Source organism: Amphiura filiformis, chromosome 16 (genome assembly GCF_039555335.1).
Source record: "Amphiura filiformis chromosome 16, Afil_fr2py, whole genome shotgun sequence".
Lineage (NCBI taxonomy): Eukaryota > Metazoa > Echinodermata > Ophiuroidea > Amphilepidida > Amphiuridae > Amphiura > Amphiura filiformis.
In genome coordinates this window covers 49702721-49725458 of record NC_092643.1, presented here as the reverse complement: position 1 = coordinate 49725458, position 22738 = coordinate 49702721, and the positions used below count along the sequence as shown (strand labels likewise).

The following is a 22738-nucleotide window of genomic DNA, read 5'->3' as shown; positions in this document are numbered from 1 at the left end:
TGAGTATGTTTTCATGAAATATATTTTATAAGGGACCGTTCATAAACACTTGTTAAGGGGGGCCTGATGCAAACAAAATTCACCACGAAAATTGTTTGGAGCCCCCTGGCCCTTTACAGATCTAAAAATTATGGGTCAACCCCATAGAAAAGCATATAAACTTGTGGTCATTTTTTTCAGGCCCCCCCCTTAGGAGGGTCAAAATTTTTAAGGCCTTCCCTTTTTGCATCAGGCCCCCCTAACAAGTGTTTGTGAATGGTCTCAAGTCACATGGTGAAGTGAGTGATTTGAACCCAAACACACTCAACAACAAATGTTACAAAAGATGTGCCAAAAAATGCACATTTCTATGCATTTTAATATTTAATTTAGTACCTTTTTTTGGTGAAAATGTATTGAAACATGGAGTAAATATTAAGGGCACTCATTTATATATCTGTTTGGTGGTGTTAGATCTTGATATTTTGTAATAATAATGTAATTATTCACACATTCCTGTTGTGTCTCTTATCTGTAATAGATGTTTGATGTGTACTAGTAGTGTATTGGGTAGGAGGAGACTGTCGCGATTGTCCCAGTAAAACTGGGCCAAAATGATGCCATTCAGAATTTTTTTGGCTATAATAGTCCCAGGAAAATACCGTAAAACCTGGTCTACAAGCATATAGAGTAATTTTGATGAAAGCTAAATTAATCCAGGTGCCATCCATTGACAGCTTTATAACATTATGGAGTTTGAACAAATAACTTACCGATACAAGCATATATACAAACAAGTACTATTGTAAGACTAATCTATTGTATTGGCATATTCACGGCTGTTTCATATTAAGGGGTGGGGTATGAACGTTTGGACAGTATTTATTGTGGGACATTAGAGCACATCAGACATATCGAATTGCATTCTGAATACGAAGAATGTCCTTTCTGATTGAAATTCGCAATGTAATACACATTTTATGGCAAATCATTAAAAATTGATATTTTGATATTTAACAGTACTTGAAGTAAACTTTATAAATCTGATGATTTATACTTAAAGTGTATGTAGGTGGGATGAAAAGCCCGACGATCAATTGAAAATTTTGACCTTTCGTATTGAAGATATGGATTTTTTCCCAAAACACCAACAACAAAAATAGGTCTTTTGGGAAAAAATCCATATCTTCAATATAAAAGGTCAAAATTTTCAATTGATCGTCGGCTTTTCCTCCCAGCTACATACACTTTAAGAATATATCATTAGATTTATAAAATTTATTCGAGCACTGTTATATATCAAAATTTGAAAAATATCAAATTTTAATGATTTGTCATAAAATTTGTATTATATCGTGAATTTCAAAAAATGAAAATTATTTGATATCAGAAAGACATGCTTCGTATTCAGAATACAATTCGATACGTCTGAGGTGCTCTCATGTCCCACAAAAAATACTGTCGAAACGCCATAAACGCTCATTCTAGATCCCTTAATTTAGCTAAAAACACTCTATATGCTTGTAGGGTAGTGTCAAATTGACATTTTTTGCATACAATTGTCCCTGTAAAACCGGGCCAAACTGCCAATCAGATTATTTTCTCCCCCAACAACTGACCCTTGATGCCAATGAATTGATGTATGTCAAAAATTAACATCTTGATTTGTATACTTGAGTTTATTCAGAAATTGAATTGCCACCTTTTAGATACTCGCCATCGTAACACATCAAAATCAAAATTCGCTGGCGAAGTGATGTAATAATCAGATTAACTACCATAGCAATAGGTAAAAACAATTTTTTGATTTATATCGTACTGCACATCATCGGTATACCTATGCATTGAACCATAGGTGTCAAAGAACAGGGATAAAGACCTGGATTGTAATTCTATAGAATATGCATATTATGCTGATCACTCGGACCTGTAAGAGTGCAACCTGCTTGTAGTGCATCGCAATATAATCAAAAATTGTTTTCACCTATTGCTATGGTGTGGTAGTTAATCCGATATTCCGATTATTACATCATTTTGCCAGAGAATACAAAAAAAGTGACTTTTAATTAATTTCAAAGCACACCTCGAGTATTCATCCAAGTATAACTTGTCATAAATTGAACAAATAAACGAATAAAACAATGTAGGCCCTATATGTACACATTTTTAAATAAAGAAGAAAAAACAAAAATAATTTGTGTGTAAAATTACTGGCGTGTGTTTTTGTTTGCTACTTGCCAAAGAGGCCCAATTTTTATTCACCAACTACTGAATTGTGCAAAATTATTATGCAAATTATTATCAAACCTTGGATATTTGTTAAAAACAAAAGAATTTAATGGGCTGTGCAATAATTATGAGCCCTGGGGAAGGGATTTGAAGGGGGGAGAGATTATTTGGCAGGCTGAGAGGGGGTGAAGCAATTTTTGGCAAGCCGAGAGGGGCGGGGAAAGCATTTTTTGAAACGCCATTTGAAAATTCCCCCCCTCCCCTGGAGGCGCTCATAATTATTCCACAGAAAATATGCAGATTAAGTGATTAATAATTTTTGGTTGAAGGAGATATGCATACATATGACAGTGAATCAGTCGAACATTTGGTGTAACCTTATAAGCTTTTTGTAAAAATTTGGTCTCACAAGAACAGTTCAAATCGGGATGATGTTGCAGCCAAACTGGTCATATAGCTGCACTATGACAACCTAAGGGACACAAACACTTGTTATGGGGGGTGCAAAAAGGGAAAGGGGGGGGGGCCCTGAAAAATTGTGACCCTCCTAAGGGGGGGGCCCTGAAAAAGGACCATAAATTTTTCTGGGAAAATTGAGTTTATATGCTTTTCTATGGGGTTGCCCCATAATTTTCATGTCAAAAAGGGGCCCCTGAAATTTTTTTGCATCAGGACCCCCTAACAAGTGTTTGTGAACGGTCCCTAAATGTATATAATACATTGTAGGCCTTTATGCTGTGCTTACTACCCATATCTTCAGACAACTTATTTTTGACTGCTGCCCGGGACTGCTGTCCCTATTTGAAACCTGTGTTATGGACATCTGGAAGAACGGTAACATCCCGCTATCTCTAAGGACCGCTATCTCTAAGGTTCGCTATCACTAACGTGTAAAGTCTATGGATATCCGAATCCCGTTATCTCTAACAGAGAAAAGGGTTCGCTATACCTAAAAAAAGGTCCGCTACTTCTAAGGTTCGATATCGCTAATTTGGAATAAGGTTCGCTAGTTCTAAGGTTCGATATCACTAATTTTGAAAAAGGTCCGCTATCACTAATTTATTGAAGGTTCGCTATCTCTAAGGTTCGCTATCACTAATTGCAATAAAGGTCCGCTATACCTAGCTAAGGTTCGATATCACTAATTTTGTTTAAGGTTCGCTATCCCTATTTAATTAAGGTTCGCTATCTCTAAGGTTCGCTATCACCAATTTCGATTAAGGTTCGCTATACTATAAGGTTCGTTATCACTAATCTTAAATAAGGTCCACTATCTCTAATTTTAAACAAGGTCCGCTATCTCTAATTTCAAATAAGGCCTGCTATCTCTAATTTTAAATAAGGACAGCAATAGCGAACCTTATTTAAATTAGAGATAGCGAACCTTATTTAAAATTAGAGATAGCGAACCTTATTTAAAATTGGAGATAGCGAACCTTATTTGAAATTAGTGATAGCGAACCTTAGAGATAGCGAACCTTAGAGATAGCGGACCTTATATAAAATTAGAGATAGCGAACCTTAGGGATACCGGGATTGTTAAAATTAGAGATAGCGGACCTTATTTTAAATTAGTGATAGCGAACCTTAGAGATAGTGAACCTTCAATAAATTAGTGATAGCGGACCTTATTTAAAATTAGAGATAGTGATATCGAACCTTAGAAATACGGAACCTTATTAAAAATTAGTGATATCGAACCTTAGGTATAGTGGACCTTTTTCGTAATTAGTGATAACGAACCTTAGGGATAGCGAACCTTAGAGATAGCGGTCCTTAGAGATAGCGAACCGTCGCCAGAAGAACAAGGTGCAATGTACTATTATTGTCGCTGATAAATGACTAATTGACTATTACAACAAATTTTAGAGATAAAAGCTAAAACAAAAAGTTCATTGTATGTTGGTTGTGTCAGGAAAGTTGAGCTATCCTTGTTCTGATTCTGAAATCGAAGACTGAAGATAGGTATGTGAACTGGGCTAACAGCCTCAGTGGCAGGTGAGGTTGGATCAAGAATTTGTTTCCTTTCTCTTGACCCATGCAGAGGCTGACTGTAAATTGTTCACTTGATTGTTGGGAGTGGTCTTCTTTTCCATGTTCTCTATCTTCAAATCCATTTCTCACTTTTCTTTCTGTATATAGGCCAGCATGCCATCATGACCCAAGTGTGTCTCCACTCGGACCAAGGGAGCGACCTAGCCCGGGCAAACTAGCTATGATGTAAAGTGTGTTTTTGTACATACAGGGTCCCAAATATAGGGGTGGGGGTCATAAATTTTTGGAAAGAAAAACAGGGGGGATGACCAAAATGTAGGGAGTCACAAGATGACCACAAATCCCGGCCACAAATAGTGTTATTTTATTCAACACGACTGATTTCAATACAATTTTAGCCTGTTTATGGGGTAAGGTGTCTAGGTGGTGGAGGGGGGGGGGGTCATAATTTTTTGTTACCGAAATAGGGAGGGGGGTTGCAATTTTATTGATGCCGACGTTTTGTAATTTGAGACCCTCCTTCCAAAGAAAATGATAGCCCCTTAGCGCTATACAGGTATAATAAAGGTCACTACATACAAAAGCAGTGCATCTTCTTTTTTCTTCCCTTTCTGTAAGCCATATTAAATCATTACTACCGTATTCATTCCAATAAGAGCCCAGGGCACTTCACAAAGTCATTTTGGGTGGGTGCTTATTTTTTACCTGGTTTACCTAATTTTTTTTTTTGTAAGGGCCATTTATTCGAGACAAATTTAGGGACCGTTCACAAACACTTGTTGGGGGGATGATGCAAAAGTATTTCATTGCAAAAATATTTCGGGCCCCCCCTTTTCAGGTCTCAAAAATGTCAGAGGCCCCCCTTTTTGACATGAAAATTATGGGTCAACCCCATAGAAATGCATATAAACTCAAATTTCCCAGGAAAATTTGTGGTCATTCTTTTCAGCTCCCCCCAGGAGGGTCAAAACTTTTAAGGGCCTCCTTTTTTGCATGGCCCCCTAACAAGTTTTTGTGAACAGTCCCTACGTTGTAATAGGGTCCCGAGACGTTCTAGTAGCTTTTCTGATGCAGTAAATGTATATTGCAAGTTTAAACAGGACTTCAAATCCTCAAGCTATTTCACTGTATCAATGTCTATCAGTCACTTCAGCATTATTAAATGGTACCCTTTAGCAAATTGAAAATACCCTGGGTGGGCGCTTATTGGGGTGTGGGAGCTTATTGGAATGAATACAGTAATCTGATGATATTAAAACAGTGCTGAACAAACATTTATTTGGAGGCTGTTGGCGATGAAGGAAAACTTGTAGCAACAATTTTTATCAATTGTAACTATTAAACATCAAACCGTAGACCCGATAGGATCTGGAATCAAACATAGTGGAGATCTAAGGGACCATTCACAAACAGTTGTAAGGGGGGCCTGATGCAAAAAAATTTCATCGCGAAAATTTTTTTGGGCCCCCCTTTACAGACCTCTAAAATTTCAGGCCCCCCTTTTTGACATGAAAATTATGGGTCAACCCCATAGAAAAGCATATAAACTCAAAAATTTGTGGTCATTTTTTTCAGGGCCCCCTTAGGAGGGTCAAAAATTTTCAGGCCCCCCTTACAAGTGTTTGTAAACGGCCCCTAATAGCTATTTTTAGTGAATTAATTCACCACATAAATATGAGTATGACCCAGGCATGAACTATAGCCTATTTACAAAGTCTGAAACCGAATCAAGTTTAATCATTGTGTACTATCTTTATAGATATCAATTCATACTGGGACCATTTCCGTGGGATAATTTTTCATGCTATAACAATTTCAAACACTTCCTTGTTTTTAATGTAACTTAAGTAATTATATGTTTTTGTACATGCACTAATATACACACCACACCCTACACTCTAAAACATATCCCACCACATTTCTCACAATAGTAAACTGAATGTGAATATTAATGTAGCATTAAAAATTCCACTTTATTTATATATCAACCATGTCAATATATTGTGTAGGCACATGATTGTGCATTTTATCAACCAGATCAGAACTGCAGAGGCAGTTTAATTATCATAAGCATTCATCCTTCATTTGGTTAATTTTGAATGCAAAATTTAGCAGAATTTGACAGTTTTAATTGCACCTATGATCATCACACAATGGCCCAGAGAATGAAGCATTGTATTTCTTGGTTGGTAGTGATCGTGTTTCTGAATCATATTGCCACCACTATGGCGTTTACACCTACACTGGGAAGACTTCCATCGCCTGGACCATATCAGGCTATAGATTCACAACAGGTTTCCCGACCATGTCAGGAGGCATTTGATGGATTAGTAGGAAATGATTCAAATATAGGGACATTACTAAAAGGTGAGTGCAATGGGCTATTCAGTTGAAATTACACCCCTATGGAAGACATGACCTTAATCTCCCACACAGGGGTGTAGATTTCAAATGGAGTCACCCATTCAGGTAAACCCATATGATATTCTCACTTCCTGTGTGGGAGATTAAGGTCATAACTTCCATAGGGGGTGTGTGGATTTTAAATGGGAATAGCCCAATATTCCGTAACTTGATTTTTTTTTTGTTCTGCATGTTTGTGTGGTAAGCAGGGGTAGCACCAGAGTTTTTGACCCAGGGGAGGGGGCACTCAAGTTTGGTTTGGGTAGGGGTGTGCTGCTGAGAATTTGAAAGGGGACCCATCAATATAGCAATTTTAAAGAAATTTTGTCCCATCGATATATCAAAATTTTCGGCCAAATTTAACACAAATTGTCTTTAATAATTTAAAACTATTTCCCCCACATTTTTGGCTTCAATAAAATTGGGCTATTTTCCCCAAAAAATGGGAACATTTTGAAAAAAGGACATACACTGGCCTATAAAAATTGTAAATGATATATAAGGCCGAAACTGCTACCCAAGTTTGCGGCACATCCCCATATGATCATTTGTACACAGTCAGTAGGGGAAGGTGGGGCATAACGGAACACTTAACTTCGAGGATGCTCTGTGACGTCACCATGAGTAATATGACTGTAAAAATTATATGTTCAGTTGAAGTTTGTATTTACCTTTTATATACCATTAACCAATATAACTTGAATCTTACAATTTTTTATAAAAATGAAGAAATATTGTCAAAAAATAAAATCCGTTTTGCCCCACTATCGGGGCAAAACGGAACCCCCCTATGGGGCAAAACGGCACCCTGGGTGTAAACTTATATCAGTAGTTCCATCGGTAGGCCCTAGGCCTAGTTATATGTAGGCCTATATTCAGTTACAATATTAAGTGGGCCTACCATCTCTGAGAAGTGAGTGGTTCACTTCTTATAGGCCCCGTAGGCCTATCATGTATGACCAATATTTTATTAGAAAGAAATATTAAGTAGGCCTACCCATCGCTGTGGAGTAAGTGGTTAATTTTTAATCATTAATTCTATCTGTAGGCCTAGTTATATGCCCATGTTTCAGAGAAGTGTTTACCATGCTCGAGTAGGCCCCTAGATAACGCCTACATTTCCTTGAGTGAAGACATATTATGTCCAATTGGGGCAAAACGGAACCCATCTGTGAGGCAAAATGCCCGGGGCAAAACGGAACCCTGTTCAGTTATGCCCCACACCTAGGGTTCCGTTTTGCCCCATACCCGATTTTTTAGAACTAGGTTGCATGCATAATACATTGTAGCATATAGGCCATGCACTTAATACAGCTCATGCATGGCTAGTACCTTCGTGTTTACAATATACACAGTTATTTGGGAATCCGATATTAATGAAGTAAAATTTCAGCACATTAAACATCTGCATATCCTACACCAGACGGGTAATAATTTTTGACTCGATCTTGCTCGGATGTCAGTGGATTGTTTCAGATCAAATTTTTTTTGTAAATTTGTGTGGCCATACTTGTATTCCTCAATATAATTTGCATAGACAGCAGTATTGCCCAGGCTTATTTTTCCCTGTGGGTCCGTTATGCCCAGCGGGTCCGTTATGCCCCACCTTCCCCTACCCCTCCCCCGGTTTTTGAATGGGAGGGGGTAAAGCAATAACGGCTCTAGATACAAATGTGACCCGCCATGCGGCACATCCTAAATGGTCATTTTTGTACCCAGTACTGGGGTAGTATCATTTTGGCAGCCTATGGCGGTTGGCGGGATCCGTGGGATATAAGAACTGCATGTGATTGAGCAAATATCTGACCAAAATGTGTCATAGGCCTATATTTAATTATTTAAAATAAATCTATCAATTTTTTACTTGTTGAATTGTTTTCCTTTGCAGTTTTTGATGCCATGGGTAAACCTGCTGCAGGGTTTCTGGAACTCAACCAGGCTTGGATAGGACATTATGATGAATGTATGAATATCACAGATTTCAGATACTGTACTGTACAGCTGCAACTCAATGCCTCCAAGATTAACCCACAGGTATGTTTCAATTCCAGGGGCATAGGGGGGGGCACTATGTTAGTGTGTGTATGCATGGCTATATTGATTGAATATCTGTGGCAGCGGGGGGGGGGCATGGGGGCCTAAGTGAGTTTCAGGGGGGGAATTAACAAATTTTGTGCAGAATTGGGTTTTAAATCCAAGAAACTGGAGGGGGGCAAGAATTCGGACTGGGGTGCATTTGTCCCTCCATGCCACCCCCTTGGTGCCGCCACTGATCAGTATCCCCACCAAAAGATGAAAGTAGATATTGTGTGCCTTTCAACAACATAGCCAAAATTCACCATGATTAATATGACCCAAATTACTTTGTGCAACTTTTCAGGCAGTTTTATCAGAGTAAGTCAGCTGCCTTCCCCCTTCTACTTGGGCTTTTACTCCCCATTCCAGAAAAAATACATCACTTATTTGGATAAAAAATAATATTATCCTATTTTGCCAAATGAAACATAGCTAAATTCTATAATCCTTTAGCTAGGGGCTGTGCAATAATTATGAGCCGGGGGGATACATTTTTGGCAAGCCGAAAGGGGGGTGGGGGGGGCAAGTGATTTTTGGCAAGCCGAGGGGGGGGGCAAGTGATTTTGGCACGCATTCTTGGGGCACCTTTTAAATAAACGCTCTAAAAAGGCTTATGAAAACCATGCTCGCAACATGTATATAGACCATTTAAGGTTTGCAAATTGGGATCCAAAAAATTTGGCATGTGCGAAGGGGGGGCAAAGATTTTTTTTGGCAGCCGAGGGGGGGGCAGCGATTTTTGGCAGGCCGAGAGGGGGGCAAGCTATTTTTGGTGAGGCGATTGGAAATTTTACCCCCGGGGGGGCTCATAATTATTGCACAGCCCCTTAGTTGTAACTGGCAATGAAAGTCAAATTTTAATATTTGGCCAATGTTTTGAAATAAGGGCCCAAAAACATGCATTTTTAGAGTGCTTTTCGTAGCTGTGACAATCAAGCTCAAAGACTTGTACCAAGACTAATTTCAGATTTTCAGGTTATGCATTTTTATTTTTGGAAAACATATTTCTAATATCTTTTATAACCAATTATCAAAATTAACATAAAATTTATGAGCAAACTCATAGGCTGGACTCCAAATTTGGAATGTTTAGACTTGTGCTAAATCTTTGAATTTTGTGACTGAAATTGTAAGAAATCATGCAAAATTGCACGTTTTTGGCCCACTTCCCCTCAAATTACAAAATTATTAAAATGTGACTTTTATTGCCAGTTGGAAACTAAAGGATTAAGATTTAGCTGTTCATTTGGCAAAACAGTATAATTTTTTTATTCCCAAAAATATTAGTGCTGTATTTTTGTGGAATGGCCTTTCCTTTTCCTTTGCCCCAGGCAGTGGGGTACCGCCGTGCCTCCCCAATCGATTGCAAAATTTAGAAAATCCCATAGGAAAATTGCCAAAAAACGGCCTGTTCCTTCCAATCAGACCCAGTGCCGCCCCAATCCGGTGCCCCCCAATATGATGACCCACGCTACGCCACTGGCCCCAGGTACTGCCACATATCCTAGTGAAGACCAATGCCTGGATGGAGAGTTGGCTTATATACAGGGATGTGTGGCCAGCTGAAAAGGGTTGCCACATTTTCAGGTTCTCTGGTACATGTAGCAATTGTTATAATGAAAATAATTGTTATAAATTCATTACATTACGCTTGACCAATACTTATTTTTTCTGGATTTCTCAAATAAAAAAAAAGAAAAAAGAAATGTGGTAAAAATGAGTTGTAATTTAAACCCTAACCCCCTATTTGTAATTACCGTATTTGTTCCATTAACTACCCATGCCATGCATGCAACTACTCGTGCATCAAACACAGGGCCTCCACACACAGTCCATATTCTGGGCCATTTTTGACATAATTATGTAAATAATATAAAAATAAGTGCCCACCCAAAATGACTTTGTTAAGCGCCCTGGGCTGTTAATGGAATGAATACAGTAGTCTTTGCTTCATTTCTTGGTTTATCTTTCGTGTAAAACTGTGTTGAATACAGCTTTCTTTCTGTGGTTTTATCTTTGGAATTATGGAAACTTTTGGGCCTCATAACTGCTAACTTGTTGGTCTAAAGTATATAAAAAGTATTTTTAGAATAGCAAAGACTTGACGAAATCATCTGTTCAAGGTCAAATTCTTAAGTGAAAATTTTTTTATTTTTTTTAAACTACATAAAAATATCTAGGACCAGTTTTTTAATATTTTTGAATTTTGACCAACTTTGAGAAATTTGCACCATAAATGCCCGGTATAAATGGTCAAAAAATGCTCAATTGTCAAAAAAAATCATAAAAATCCAGATTTTCGCCCAAATTTCAAATAATTTTGGTGAAGTTGGTCAAAATACAAAAAAATAAAAAAACTGATTCTTGATATTTTTATCTAAAATTAATAAAAAAAAATTTACTCAAGAATCCATGTCAGTGCATTTTGCTGCTGTATCAGTTGCACAGCTGCTTGGTTACTGACATGTGTTTAGAGTAGAGTATTGAAGTAATCCTGTGTGTAATTTTGGTTCATTTTGATACACAGGATTTTAAGATATGACCTTGTGAAAAAGTTTCTTTTTTGGCTTAGTGTACTTTAAAGTTTCCATAATTCCAAGACCTTCATAAATTCCTCAATGAAGTCTTTACACTCAATGTTGTCTTTAGTCTCAATGTTGTCTGTCACACTCAGCATTGAGGTCAACTTGCACTGCCCTTTGGGCTTGGCAGCATCGGGGCCGTTCCGACCAATAGGCCAGGTAAGGGGCTGTGCAATAATTATGAGCCCTGGGGAGGGTAAAATGGGGGGCAAGAATTTTTGCGAGCCAAAAGGGGGGGCAAGCAATTTTGGCGAGCCGAGGGGGGGGCAAGCGATTTTTGGCACACATTCATGGGGCGCCTTTTAAATAAAACGCTCTAAAAGACTTAGGAAAACAGTACGGAAACGCTTTAATATGCAAATTTGTCTGCTCGCTGCGCTCGCAACATATATCTAGACCATTTAAGGTTTCAAAATTGGGATCCCAAAAATTTGGCATGTGTAAGGGGGGGCAAAGATTTTTTGGCGGGCCGAGGGGGGGGGGGCAAGCAGTTTTTGGCAGACCGGGGGGGCAAGCGATTTTTGGCGGGCCGTTTGGAAATTTTTTGGGGAAATAAATTATTGCACAGCCCCTAAGGCGGTCGCCTAGGGTGGCAAACACAGAGGGGCGTAAAAAAAGAAAAGAAAAGAAAAACGGGAATGGAGAAAGAAAAGGGAAGAAAAAGTAAAAAAAGGAAAACAATTGTGTGAAGATCTGCGTGGGCAGTACAGTATACAAATAGGTCAAAACTGATGAATTTTCAAGGCACAACCCTCCCTTAACACATTTTTGGTATGCTTTGGTGGGGCGGCAGGGAGAGGCTTTGCCTAGGGCGACAAAATCCCTAGGAACTGCCCTGGGCAGCATATCGACCCATGGCGCACTTTGAGGGATCTGAGTATCCAGAAAGCGTGGATAAATGCCGTTAACGTTTCATTATCATTATTATTACACTAGTCCAAGTCATGAATATCTTGCACTAAGGATACACCCATTCCTTTGCAGCTTATCTTTCCAATTTCATGGGGTGTTTGTATGCCAACAGAATGCACAGGAGAAGATGTATCCAATGCAATTGAGTGGGTAGCAGGTAAGTTGTAGTCCTTCAGCATAAAATACCATTTCTATCGAACATGGTGGGGCCAGGGGTGGTGGGGGGAAATGGTAATTAAGGTTTCTCTTTGGTATGAATCCTTTCATATCGAGTCATGGGGCATTTGTATGCCAACAGAATGCACAGTAGAAGATGTATCCAATGCATTTGAGTGGGTAGCAGGTAAGTTGTAGTCAGGGTTTGCAGGTTTTTGCCGCAGGTGGAAAAAAAAACTAAGTTTTCAAAGACTTGGCAAAAACAGTTTTTGCCGGCAAAAAACTAAAAAGGTTATTTATAATTCAATTTTTTAATCTTAAAACAAATGATTAGGTTACAAAAATAATTTCCGGAGTGTAAGGCCAGATTTTGTAATTAGGCCTTAAAAAAATTGTTTGGTTGGCGTAACATAAAAAAAAAAATAGGGTAGGTCGGTCGGATTTTTTTTTACAGACATTTTAAGCGGTAAATTGCATATGATAAAGGCTTTTGGTACATTTTTTTTTAAATTTAATTTTCTTTAAATTTTGAAAAGTTTTTTGCAAAAAATATAAAAAAGTCCAGGGTCGGGCCTATTTTTAGGGTCAGTCGAGTTACGCCAATCAAACATTTTTTTTAGGTCTTATAAGTAACATATCATTATAAGAAAGTAAAGGCATGTGTTTTTATTGCTCGCTGAAATGTGGCATATCAAATTCAAAACTTTTTCATTTTAAGGACTTGATGAGACAAAAAATATGTTGAATGATTAATTAAAAAGTTGTGTGTTACTGTTTATGAACTTTCTGTGTTCATCATCATCAGTCGGCTGCGGAGCAGACGACTACAAGTTTTCTCCAACTATTGCGATCTTGGGCAAGCGAAACAATTTTGTTTGGCTGCAACATCCCTTCAGAATCTCCAAGGAGGTGTTGGACATACTGTAAGTACATTGTGCGCGGCCGTCCCGGTTTCCTTTTCCCATGTGGTGGAATATAGAGGGCATATTCTTTCACAGGCTCGTCATCTTCAAGACGCAGTATATGGCCGAGAAATTTGAGTTGATGAATCTTGACTCTGGCAACCAGTGGAGTGGTGTTGGTCAGATTGTAGATGGTTTCATTTGGAATCCGATCCACACGCTTGATGTTTAACATGACTCTGTAGCAAGATGTTGCAAAGGCATTGATCTTGTTTTCCATGTCCTTGGTGATTCCATGACTCACACCCGTACAGAAAGACAGTAACACAAGTTGTCTCAAAGAGCTTGATTTTTGTTTCGATTGGCAGGGATGGGCTTCTCCAAAGGCGTTCCAGTTTCCAGAAAGCTGCCCAGGCTGGTGCTTTTCTTCATTTTAGGTCTCCAGCACTAGAGCCCATCTTGGAACCCAAGTACTTGAAGTGTTACTTTTTGCCGGTTTAAAACAGGTTTTACCGTGCAGTTTTTGCCACTTTGCCGGCAAGAACAGGTTTTTGCTGGTAAAATCCTAACCCTGGTTGTAGTCCTTCAGGATAAACTACCAGTTTTTTTAAGCATGATCCAATTAGGCAAAAGTTAGTTTAGGTTAATAATGCACTGCTTTCCGAGCAGGCCCTCAATCAATATTAAACATAATATTCATTGTATAATACTGACAAATGTGGACAACCATTTGGCTCCTCCCTCTCCCAACAGGCATCAACATTGGGGGGATGATTGTATGGACCACCCCCCTGGCAAAATATTGGGGGGATTTATCCCCCCATGAAGCCATGATCTACGCCTCCCAGCTACGCCTATGGTAGTATGTGGAGTGCACAATATACACAATCAATGCATGTTTCGTACTTTTCTAACAGCTTTTCTGATTGGCTGATTTGATATAGGAGTGTATGAATTAAATTGCTGGTTATAAATGGTCATAAAAACATTTTCCAAATGTTTCATTATGAAAAAATGTCAAATGTCAACGTCATTGGTATGGATACTCTTTTGTATACATCCTTTCATGTTGAGTCTTGCGATGTGCCTGTGAGAAATTCTTGTTGCAATATTTACATTGGTATGGTTTCTGTTTTGTATGAATCCTTTCATGTTCAATCTTGCTACCTCACTGCCTGTCAGGGTTTTCTTTAACGCACAAAACACGCGTATTTACGCGTTCAGGCACTTTTCTGACTCCTTCAAATCCATAGTCCCAAAGTCCAATGCGCGTACAAAATCTTGAAAACGACGCGTTCAGATATTGCAAGATTTGAATAGAGAAACACCCGATATTGTGCATTTGTTCTGGGCTTTCGGCATTTAGTACCTACTCCCGATATGTAGGGCCCATCACATTTTGTCAGCATCGATCCATGTATGTTTTAGTGATTGCGAGTTTCCCTCTCAGGGTGCGCAGTGGATAAACAAGTGAACATTTTCGCTTCTGCTTTCGACGGTTGCCAATTTAGGCCCTATGTTTAACACAATTTATAAGTTCTAAGGCATGTAAGGGGGGAACATAACCCTGCGTAGTTGATAAACATATGGCCACTTTCACTTCTGCTTTCGACATTTGCCAATTTATGTTTAACACAATTTATAGGCCTACCATAATAGGGAAAACTTGCCGTCCACGAAAGACTCCATGGACTGCTCATTTCACAAATGTTCGACTTTTTAAACTAAAATTTTACACATTAATAGTGCCAAAATGATCCACCAAATTGCTTCAATTAGGTCTTCATTTTGCTAAAGTTTCTTACTTCTCAGGGGGCATTTTTAAATATTCTTATTTTCTTCTAAAATTTCCCCCACCCCTTTATGACTGCTCTAAATCCGCCACTGCTCCAAACAGTGGCGTAGATTTCTTTTTGACTGGGGGGGGGGGTGAAATGTCTTGAAGTATAGTGAATCCAGCACCTTTTGGAGAAAGAATAAGTTTATGGTACAAAAAAATGTGCCATTTTGAAGCTAAACTGTTGAAATAAAGTGCAAAAGTGGAATAAATTTGCTCGAAGCGCGCAAAAATTTCTACTTTTGGGGCTAAAATGGCCAAATATGAGGTTAATTTGGCCAGAAACCCACATACAGGCGTCAACATTGGGGGATGATTGTATGGACCATCCCCCTGGCAAAATATTGGGGGAGATTCCTCCACCCCTCCAGATCTATACGCCTATAGCTCCAAAAACACACATATTGTTAAAAATGTCTTCAAAAATAATATTATAAAAATACCCCTTGGGCAATGTTTTTGACTCCTTCAGAGGAAAAATTCACAATTGAAAGGGTCAAAAAAATCTGAAAATACCCCTTCAGCAAAATGCTTAAAGAAAACCCTGCTGCCTGTGAGAAACTTATGCATGGTTTCTATTGACTTTGTGTTGAACAAAAGAAGTTTACATCCATCTAAATTGCATTATCTCAAAAACTACACAATTTTAAGAGCTAAAACTCATCCAGTTATAGTAATTAGTTAAATAAATCATAATATTCTGCAATCATGTATTAAAAATATGAAGGTTTGTCAGAATTTATCATGTTCTTGCCCGTGAGAAACTCTTGTTGCAGAATTTACATTATTGGCAAGGTTTCTCTTTTGTATGAATCCTTTCATGTCGAGTCTTACTGCTTGCCTGTGAGAAATTCTTGTTGCAATATTTACATTGGTATGGTTTCTCTTTTGTATGAATCCTTTCATGTATAGTCCTGACATTTACCCGTGAGAAATTCTTGTTGCAATATTTACATTGGTATGGTTTCTCTTTTGTATGAATCCTTTCATGTATAGTCCTAACATTTACCCGTGAGAAACTCTTGGTGCAATATTTACATTGGTATGGTTTCTCTTTTGTATGAATCCTTTCATGTCGAGTCTTACTGATTGCCTGTGAGAAATTCTTGTTGCAATATTTACATTGGTAAGGTTTCTCTTTTGTATGGATTCTTTCATGTTGAGTCTTGTCATTTGCCCGTGAGAAACTCTTGGTGCAATATTTGCATTGGTATGGTTTCTCTTTTGTATGAATCCTTTCATGTCCAGTTTTATTACCTGCCTGTGAGAAACTCTTATTGCAATATTTACAATGGTAAGGTTTCTCTTTGGTATGAATCCTTTCATGTTGAGTCTTGTCATTTGCCTGTGAGAAACTCTTGTTGCAATATTTGCATTGGTATGGCTTCTCTTTCATGTGAATCCTTTCATGTATAATCTTGTCCCTTCCCAGTGAGAAACTCTTGGTGCAATATTTACAGTGGTAAGGTTTCTCTTTGGTATGAATCCTTTCATGTCGAGTCTTGCTACTTGCCTTTGAGAAACTTTTGGTGCAATATTTACATTGGTATAATTTCTCTTTGGTGTGAATCCTTTCATGGCTGGTCTTGGTACTTGCATTTGTGAAACTTGTATTGAAATATTGAAATATTTTCTTGTTCTCCTGTTTAATATGAATCCTTTCATGGCTAATCTTGTGACGTACATCTGAGAAATTCCTCATGCAGTATTTACATTGGTATGGCTCTTTTTCTTCTCATGATCACTAGTACTGCTTATTTGCTTCAATTTGGTCTTTTCATCTGCCTGTGGTAAACTGCTGTCACTGTCCTTTTTGATATTGTTAATTTCATTTGCTGATGTGACTCCGCTTTTTATTTCACATGAAGTATGTTCAATCACTTTGTGAGTTACACATTTCATTCTTGTCACAGCAGGTGAATGATAGCAGCTATACACCTGTAATGTCATTCTATGTCTCAGTACATGATTTACGTAATATGTAAAATCACTGTAAAACCGTCTGCAGTACTTACATTGGTATGGCTTCAAACATGTTGCATACCTTGACCTCTGTAAATGTTGAAATTGATGTCTAGACTTCATGGTTCTGAAATAAGAAAATTCGAGAGATAATGATTACAGATTTCCTTGATAAAAGCAAAATTCTGCCTAAAAAAAAACCCCCAAAAAACAACAACATCCAGCACGACATATAATACATGACAACCGAAAGGTACCGTTTATATATGAATAGAATTTTTATTTGAGTCCAGATTGATACCCAACACATTCAAATTAGTAACATTTTGACAAAAATAAAACATTTACAGTTGGTCAATTTTTCTTCCCAGTCAAGAATTGGCAATGAAATCAAAGATATACTGATCTACAGTCCAGCTAGGTACCTGCACATCATGGAGAGTAGTGTTTGCTTGAGCTTAATTATGGGCCTGTGTTATGAATGCATTAGACTTCTCCGTAGTCCACTTGCACATTGTGCATATTCTGGCTATTGCATTTAAGCTTAAAACTCTGATTTAATTAATTTGTGCACAATTGATAGATTTTCACATCTGATCTTTAGTTCAGTCACCATACTCCCTCTGTTTGTTAGCTTCCCAAGTGGACTACTGACTTTGACTTGCGGTTAACATTTTTAACACGGGACTCTATGGAGAGTTAGGCCAATTTCTGGCCTAACTAAAATTGGTCATGATGTAATGCATCTTTAAAGGCTTAATGTACGATTTCCTTAAAATGTTAAATTTGTCATTATATACTCAAAATGCTGAAATAATACTAGTAATAATTATCGGGAATGGTTTCTGTCCATTTTGAGCTGAAATAACGAGGCACAGTGCCATCGTCCCGATATCTTCATGGCAGAAAATGCCATGGTAGGGTGAATCCACAGCCACGAATGGGTGTTCCCACCTGTTTATAAAACACATAATAGGCTGAAGGACATCCGACTAAGGCTAATGATATTAGCCTGTGACTGACCTCTGTACGGTCAGCGAGCATACATACGCCATTGTTATGCTTTTAACTGCCTTTACGATAGTCTCCTACACAGTCAGTATGTGTCAGTCGGTCTGACACTCGTCGATCCTGTATGTTCGTGATAGCCACATACAGTCTGGGCCGAGACTACCTCCACGAGGGTCTACGCTGCGCTATATAAAATCTGATGATTTTGGTCACTTTTTCATCTCAAGACGCACGCTGGTTTTTCAAAGCGCAACCTAACGACGATAATATATGTTGAACATATATGTTCAAGTGCAAGGAACCACATCTGGTTTCTTTATACGAAATCATTTACGGGAGATATTCATCATTTTCCACCCTGGTATCAAAAGATTTATCGTCTGAATATCAATCGTGCATAGCACATTTACATGTATCGATCCCGTGTATTCATTTGAGTGTCTCTGGCTGTACTAATGTAATTATTAACCGGGCGATGTCGGTGTGCGAGGTAAAGTGAAAGAAACACTGCTTGTTATTTTGACCGTTTAACACGCAGTTCTATGGGAGGACATAAAGTCATAATTCTTTGAATTATGACTTTATGTCGAACTTTGCCCTACAAACCACTGTGCCTACAAACACAACAAATTTGGCCGATTCCATTTAGGTGCAAGTTGTGACATGTATAAACATTACAAATATGCCAAAAAATCAGGTTTGAAAAAAATTAACCAAATTCATATTATAAGACATGACTTTAAATGAATCTGGCTTGTGATTGGTCGCCCAGATCTCGTTATTGTTTAAATCCTTCAGGCACGTGCCATTACCATTAACTATACTTGGTACACATATCAATGGAATGCGGCGCTTTTGTGCTGGCGCGAAAGTTGGTGGATGAATGTACGCATCTAGCGCGTATTGTACCACCATCCTTTGTGTTTGTGGTTAGATTTCATTGACAAACAAGTATGATTGACAGTGTGTTTTAGAGAACGAAGTCCCGAGGCAAAGTTCTGCTTAAAAGTCAAAGTACATAGTCGAATATTTTAATCGGACCTTCGTGAATAAACTGGTAGATTCCAAAATCAGAATTGTTCAGTATTAATTTTTGGCCAAATTTAACCCAAATTGTTTTAATGTTTACAACTTTTTCCAAAAATGTTGTCTACAATGGGACTATTTTCCAAAGAAATTGACAAAATTTTGAAAAAGGACCCATCCATATACCAAAACAATTGGCCTAGAAAAAGGGGTCATTGATATACCAAATGGCTGAAAATGCTACCCATATTTGCGGCACGTCCCGTATGGTCATTTGTACTGAGTACCCCCCGGATATAAACTTGTTATGACCATTTTACTATTAATTCTAATACACATCAGTATAATTTTGAGCTCCAACAGGATGCGTTCATCATGATTAATAATAACATATTTTTATTTAAATCAAAATTCAACTATGTCATAGTCTATGAATGCATTGATAGTAGATTGAAGATTTGTATATAGAATTTTATTTTTAAACAAGAATTTGTCTTTAAAAAAGACAAGTTCACGGATCAGGTATATTATACATAATACTATAATAGTACATGTACTTTGAGCTACTTTGGTCTAACATTATATATATCTAACCTACTCTGCACTTATTCAACAATAATTAAATAAGTGATGTGAGGCTTTATAATGATACCTGCGTCTTGACTCTGGAAAACAATATTTTTTAAAAACATCATTTTGCATTTAGTTTTTTAAGCCACCTCGGGAGTCACCTACAGGATCTCGTTTTGCATTTAGGTCTTTATTGCGTTGCAAAGTAGCAAAACTTTCTTTATATATGGCCCAATTCGTGCCTGGAAAAGGCTATCCCCTCTTACAACCTATCAACAGGTCTGATTTCTATAATGAGGTGTCACCGGGTTTGCAAGAGATAATAATACCAAATCTAACCACCATGAAATTTACCACATCGCGACCAAGCTCACATTGGGCGCCCATTCCTTTTTAAAGGAATTTTTTATTAAGTCACCTACGGTACTAAGAAACAAATCTGTGAATTTGGCTATAACTACCAAGAAAATTGTATCTTATCACAAGTAAACAAAATAATTACACAGCTTGCTCTTGCTAGCTTTTGTCAGGGTCATGAACACCAATATTATACAGGTTTAAGTCAATAAACATTAGCTAACATTCAATTAACTATAGGCCTAGAGTATAGATAATGGACTTAGTTTTGTGCAGTGTAGTAATTTTCTGAAGTAAATCGCTTGCTGCACAGTTTTCTATACAGAATTTGTTTACTTTGTAATCAGGCTTGGCCATGAACCCTGCTAGTTTTGATTAACCAAGCAGTTATGTGTATTATCAGCATGTGATGGCTATAAGCCAATTGAAAACATGTTTATAAAAAAGGCTAAAAATTCCTACTCCTGGACAGACTCTTTTCCGGGTTAGGGCTAATTAGTAAGTTATCAAGTGTGGCAAGATCATAGATAAAGGCATACAAACTAGGGTATGAGATATTAGGAATAATTTCCTACACTCATAACCACAAGGCTGATGGGCTACATACCTATTCATGACACAGGATATGTAAGGGATAAACTGTGCATATGAGATGTGGGGAAAGTGGCATCATTTCACTGCCGTGAAAAAACCTTCAAATCAAACACCAGTGCTATACTGTCCAGGATCACTGCTCATCTGCATAGCATTCAATATTGCCCCTTGTCACGTGCGCCACACGTTGAACCTGGGAACTTTGAATTATGGGAAAGGCAACTGGAATTATGTCACCATTTAAAGAATATGTATCCTAAGTCTGGATAATAGGTGCCATTAGCGGCCATTTTGGTTCCTACAAGTTTTTAGGAATATAAGTTGAGCATACAATATATTCTGTAGTAAATTGATGGAATATGACAGTGATTGTTGAGGTAGATACTTGATACAATTAGACCTTCACCAGGACTTACTCACTGTGTTCTCCTTGGCCAAGACATGGGGCCTTACTCCAAGAGTGACAAGAACAAGGTGGAAAGTGTGCAACAGCAGCGACCATGTTATATAAGATCTAAAATGGTTCTGTCAACATCACCATCTCCCAGCACTTTAAACCAAAGGCCAGCTAAAGGTCTGCATCATCCCCAGTTTCACCATGCCAGGTTATCACAAATCTCAACATATACAGTACTCCTTTTACCCCCGGGTGATTCTAATCTGGAACATCCTACCATTGGAAGCAGTTTCAGTAATAAGACACCAGGGCTTCAGTTGCACAGCTTTACCGACCATTCGAAGACTGTAGCCTCCTGGTTCCATCAACTGGTGGTAACTCCCGCATCAAGTTTTTAGCAGCACCCTATCATCCCTATGCCTATGATCCACTTTAGCTTTTGCTGTTCATTGTTTTTGTATATAAATTGCACTTGGACCGCACTGCACCATTTAACATCCAGGACAGCCAGATTTCCTTTTAAATGATACAGAATTAAGAATCAAGACCGGCCCGCTTGTAATAAGGCACCAGAACTTCAGTTCCACACAGTGGCGTAACCAGTGGGGGGGGCAGAGGGCAAGCTGCCACCCTGGCCAAAACAAAACTGGGAAGAAGAGCAAAAAATTGGGAAGTGGGAAAAGAGCGGAGAGAAAAAGAGGGAAGAGAAAGGGGAAAGAAGAGGGAAGAAAAAAAGGAAGGGAGAAAAGAAAAGAGGAAGGGAGAAGAGAAAAGGGAAAGAAAGAGGGAAGAAGATCTATATATTTCAATATTGCCCCCCCCCCGGAAGGTCAGGTTACGCCCTGGTTCCACAGCTTTACCAGGAATTTGAAGACTATAGGCTCCTGGTTCCATCCAGGGGTAGCATTCAGGCCCGAAAGTCGGGGGTTGTTTTCCCGTGTTATTCACTCCCGAGCTTACAGAAAATCCAAATACATGGGGTGAAAAATATTTTGCAGTGTAGTCAGGGGTAGGAGTAAGGTCCAAAAGAAGAGGGTCAGAGTTCACCCCCGAGCTTGCACATATTCCCAATATAGAGGGTGAAAAATTAATATATTTTAAATTTAGGGGGTCATTCACCCCCAATCGGGGGTTAATGCTACCCCTGGTTCCATCAACTGGTGGTAACTCCTGCATCAAGTTCTTAGCAGCACCCTATGTCTATGATCTTCTTCAGCTTTTGCTGTTCACCGTTTTTGTATAAATAGCACTTGGACCGCACTGCACCATTTAACATCCAGGACAGCCAGATTTGCTTTTAAGGATGATACAGAATCAAGTATCAAGACCGGCCCGCTAGTATATTATTCTCCTTCACCATCAGTGTCAATCTACTAACTTCATATAGGGAGATAGCGAGAGAAAACCAACTGGCAATCAGGCATGCCACGATGGCGGAGGACACTAAAGCTATAGCATTGTCTCCCTTACTGAACTCTTGCCTTCCTGGTTGCTCGAGAAGTCTAGCCAAGAATTTGTTCACCGATAGCTTTTATACATTCTAGGCTACGGACCATTGCATTCAAAATCTAGTTGGATTCGCTGAAGCATGACACCGTGTAAACCAATGGAAGTGTTTAGCAACATTTTTCGTGATCGGCTGTGTTTACTTCTATACTTCCATTGCTTTACATGGTGTCTTGCTTCAGTGAATCCGACTAGATTCTGAATGTAATGGTCTCTAGCCTAGAATGTGAAGCTATCGGTGAGC

At 38.5% G+C, this 22738-nt stretch overlaps 2 protein-coding genes and 1 long non-coding RNA gene across 3 annotated transcripts in view; 2 read left to right on the top strand and 1 right to left on the bottom strand.

The window, feature by feature from the left end:
* Positions 1-22738, top strand: part of LOC140136145 (uncharacterized) — a 269844-nt gene that overhangs the window by 70682 nt on the left and 176424 nt on the right. The window lies entirely within an intron of this gene.
* LOC140136137 (nose resistant to fluoxetine protein 6-like) overlaps positions 6290-22738 on the top strand; it is an 80193-nt gene continuing 63744 nt past the window's right edge. The window contains exons 1-3 of the mRNA XM_072157842.1: positions 6290-6570; positions 8495-8640; positions 12249-12333. Of these exons, the coding sequence (XP_072013943.1) occupies positions 6303-6570; positions 8495-8640; positions 12249-12333 (499 nt within the window). The 5' untranslated portion in view covers positions 6290-6302. The remainder of the gene's footprint in view (positions 6571-8494; positions 8641-12248; positions 12334-22738) is intronic.
* The window catches only part of LOC140136422 (uncharacterized), a 123299-nt gene continuing 116301 nt past the window's right edge, over positions 15741-22738 (bottom strand). The window contains exons 5-6 of the mRNA XM_072158147.1: positions 19723-19735; positions 15741-16802 (exon numbers count right to left, since the gene is read on the bottom strand). Of these exons, the coding sequence (XP_072014248.1) occupies positions 15856-16802; positions 19723-19735 (960 nt within the window). The 3' untranslated portion in view covers positions 15741-15855. The remainder of the gene's footprint in view (positions 16803-19722; positions 19736-22738) is intronic.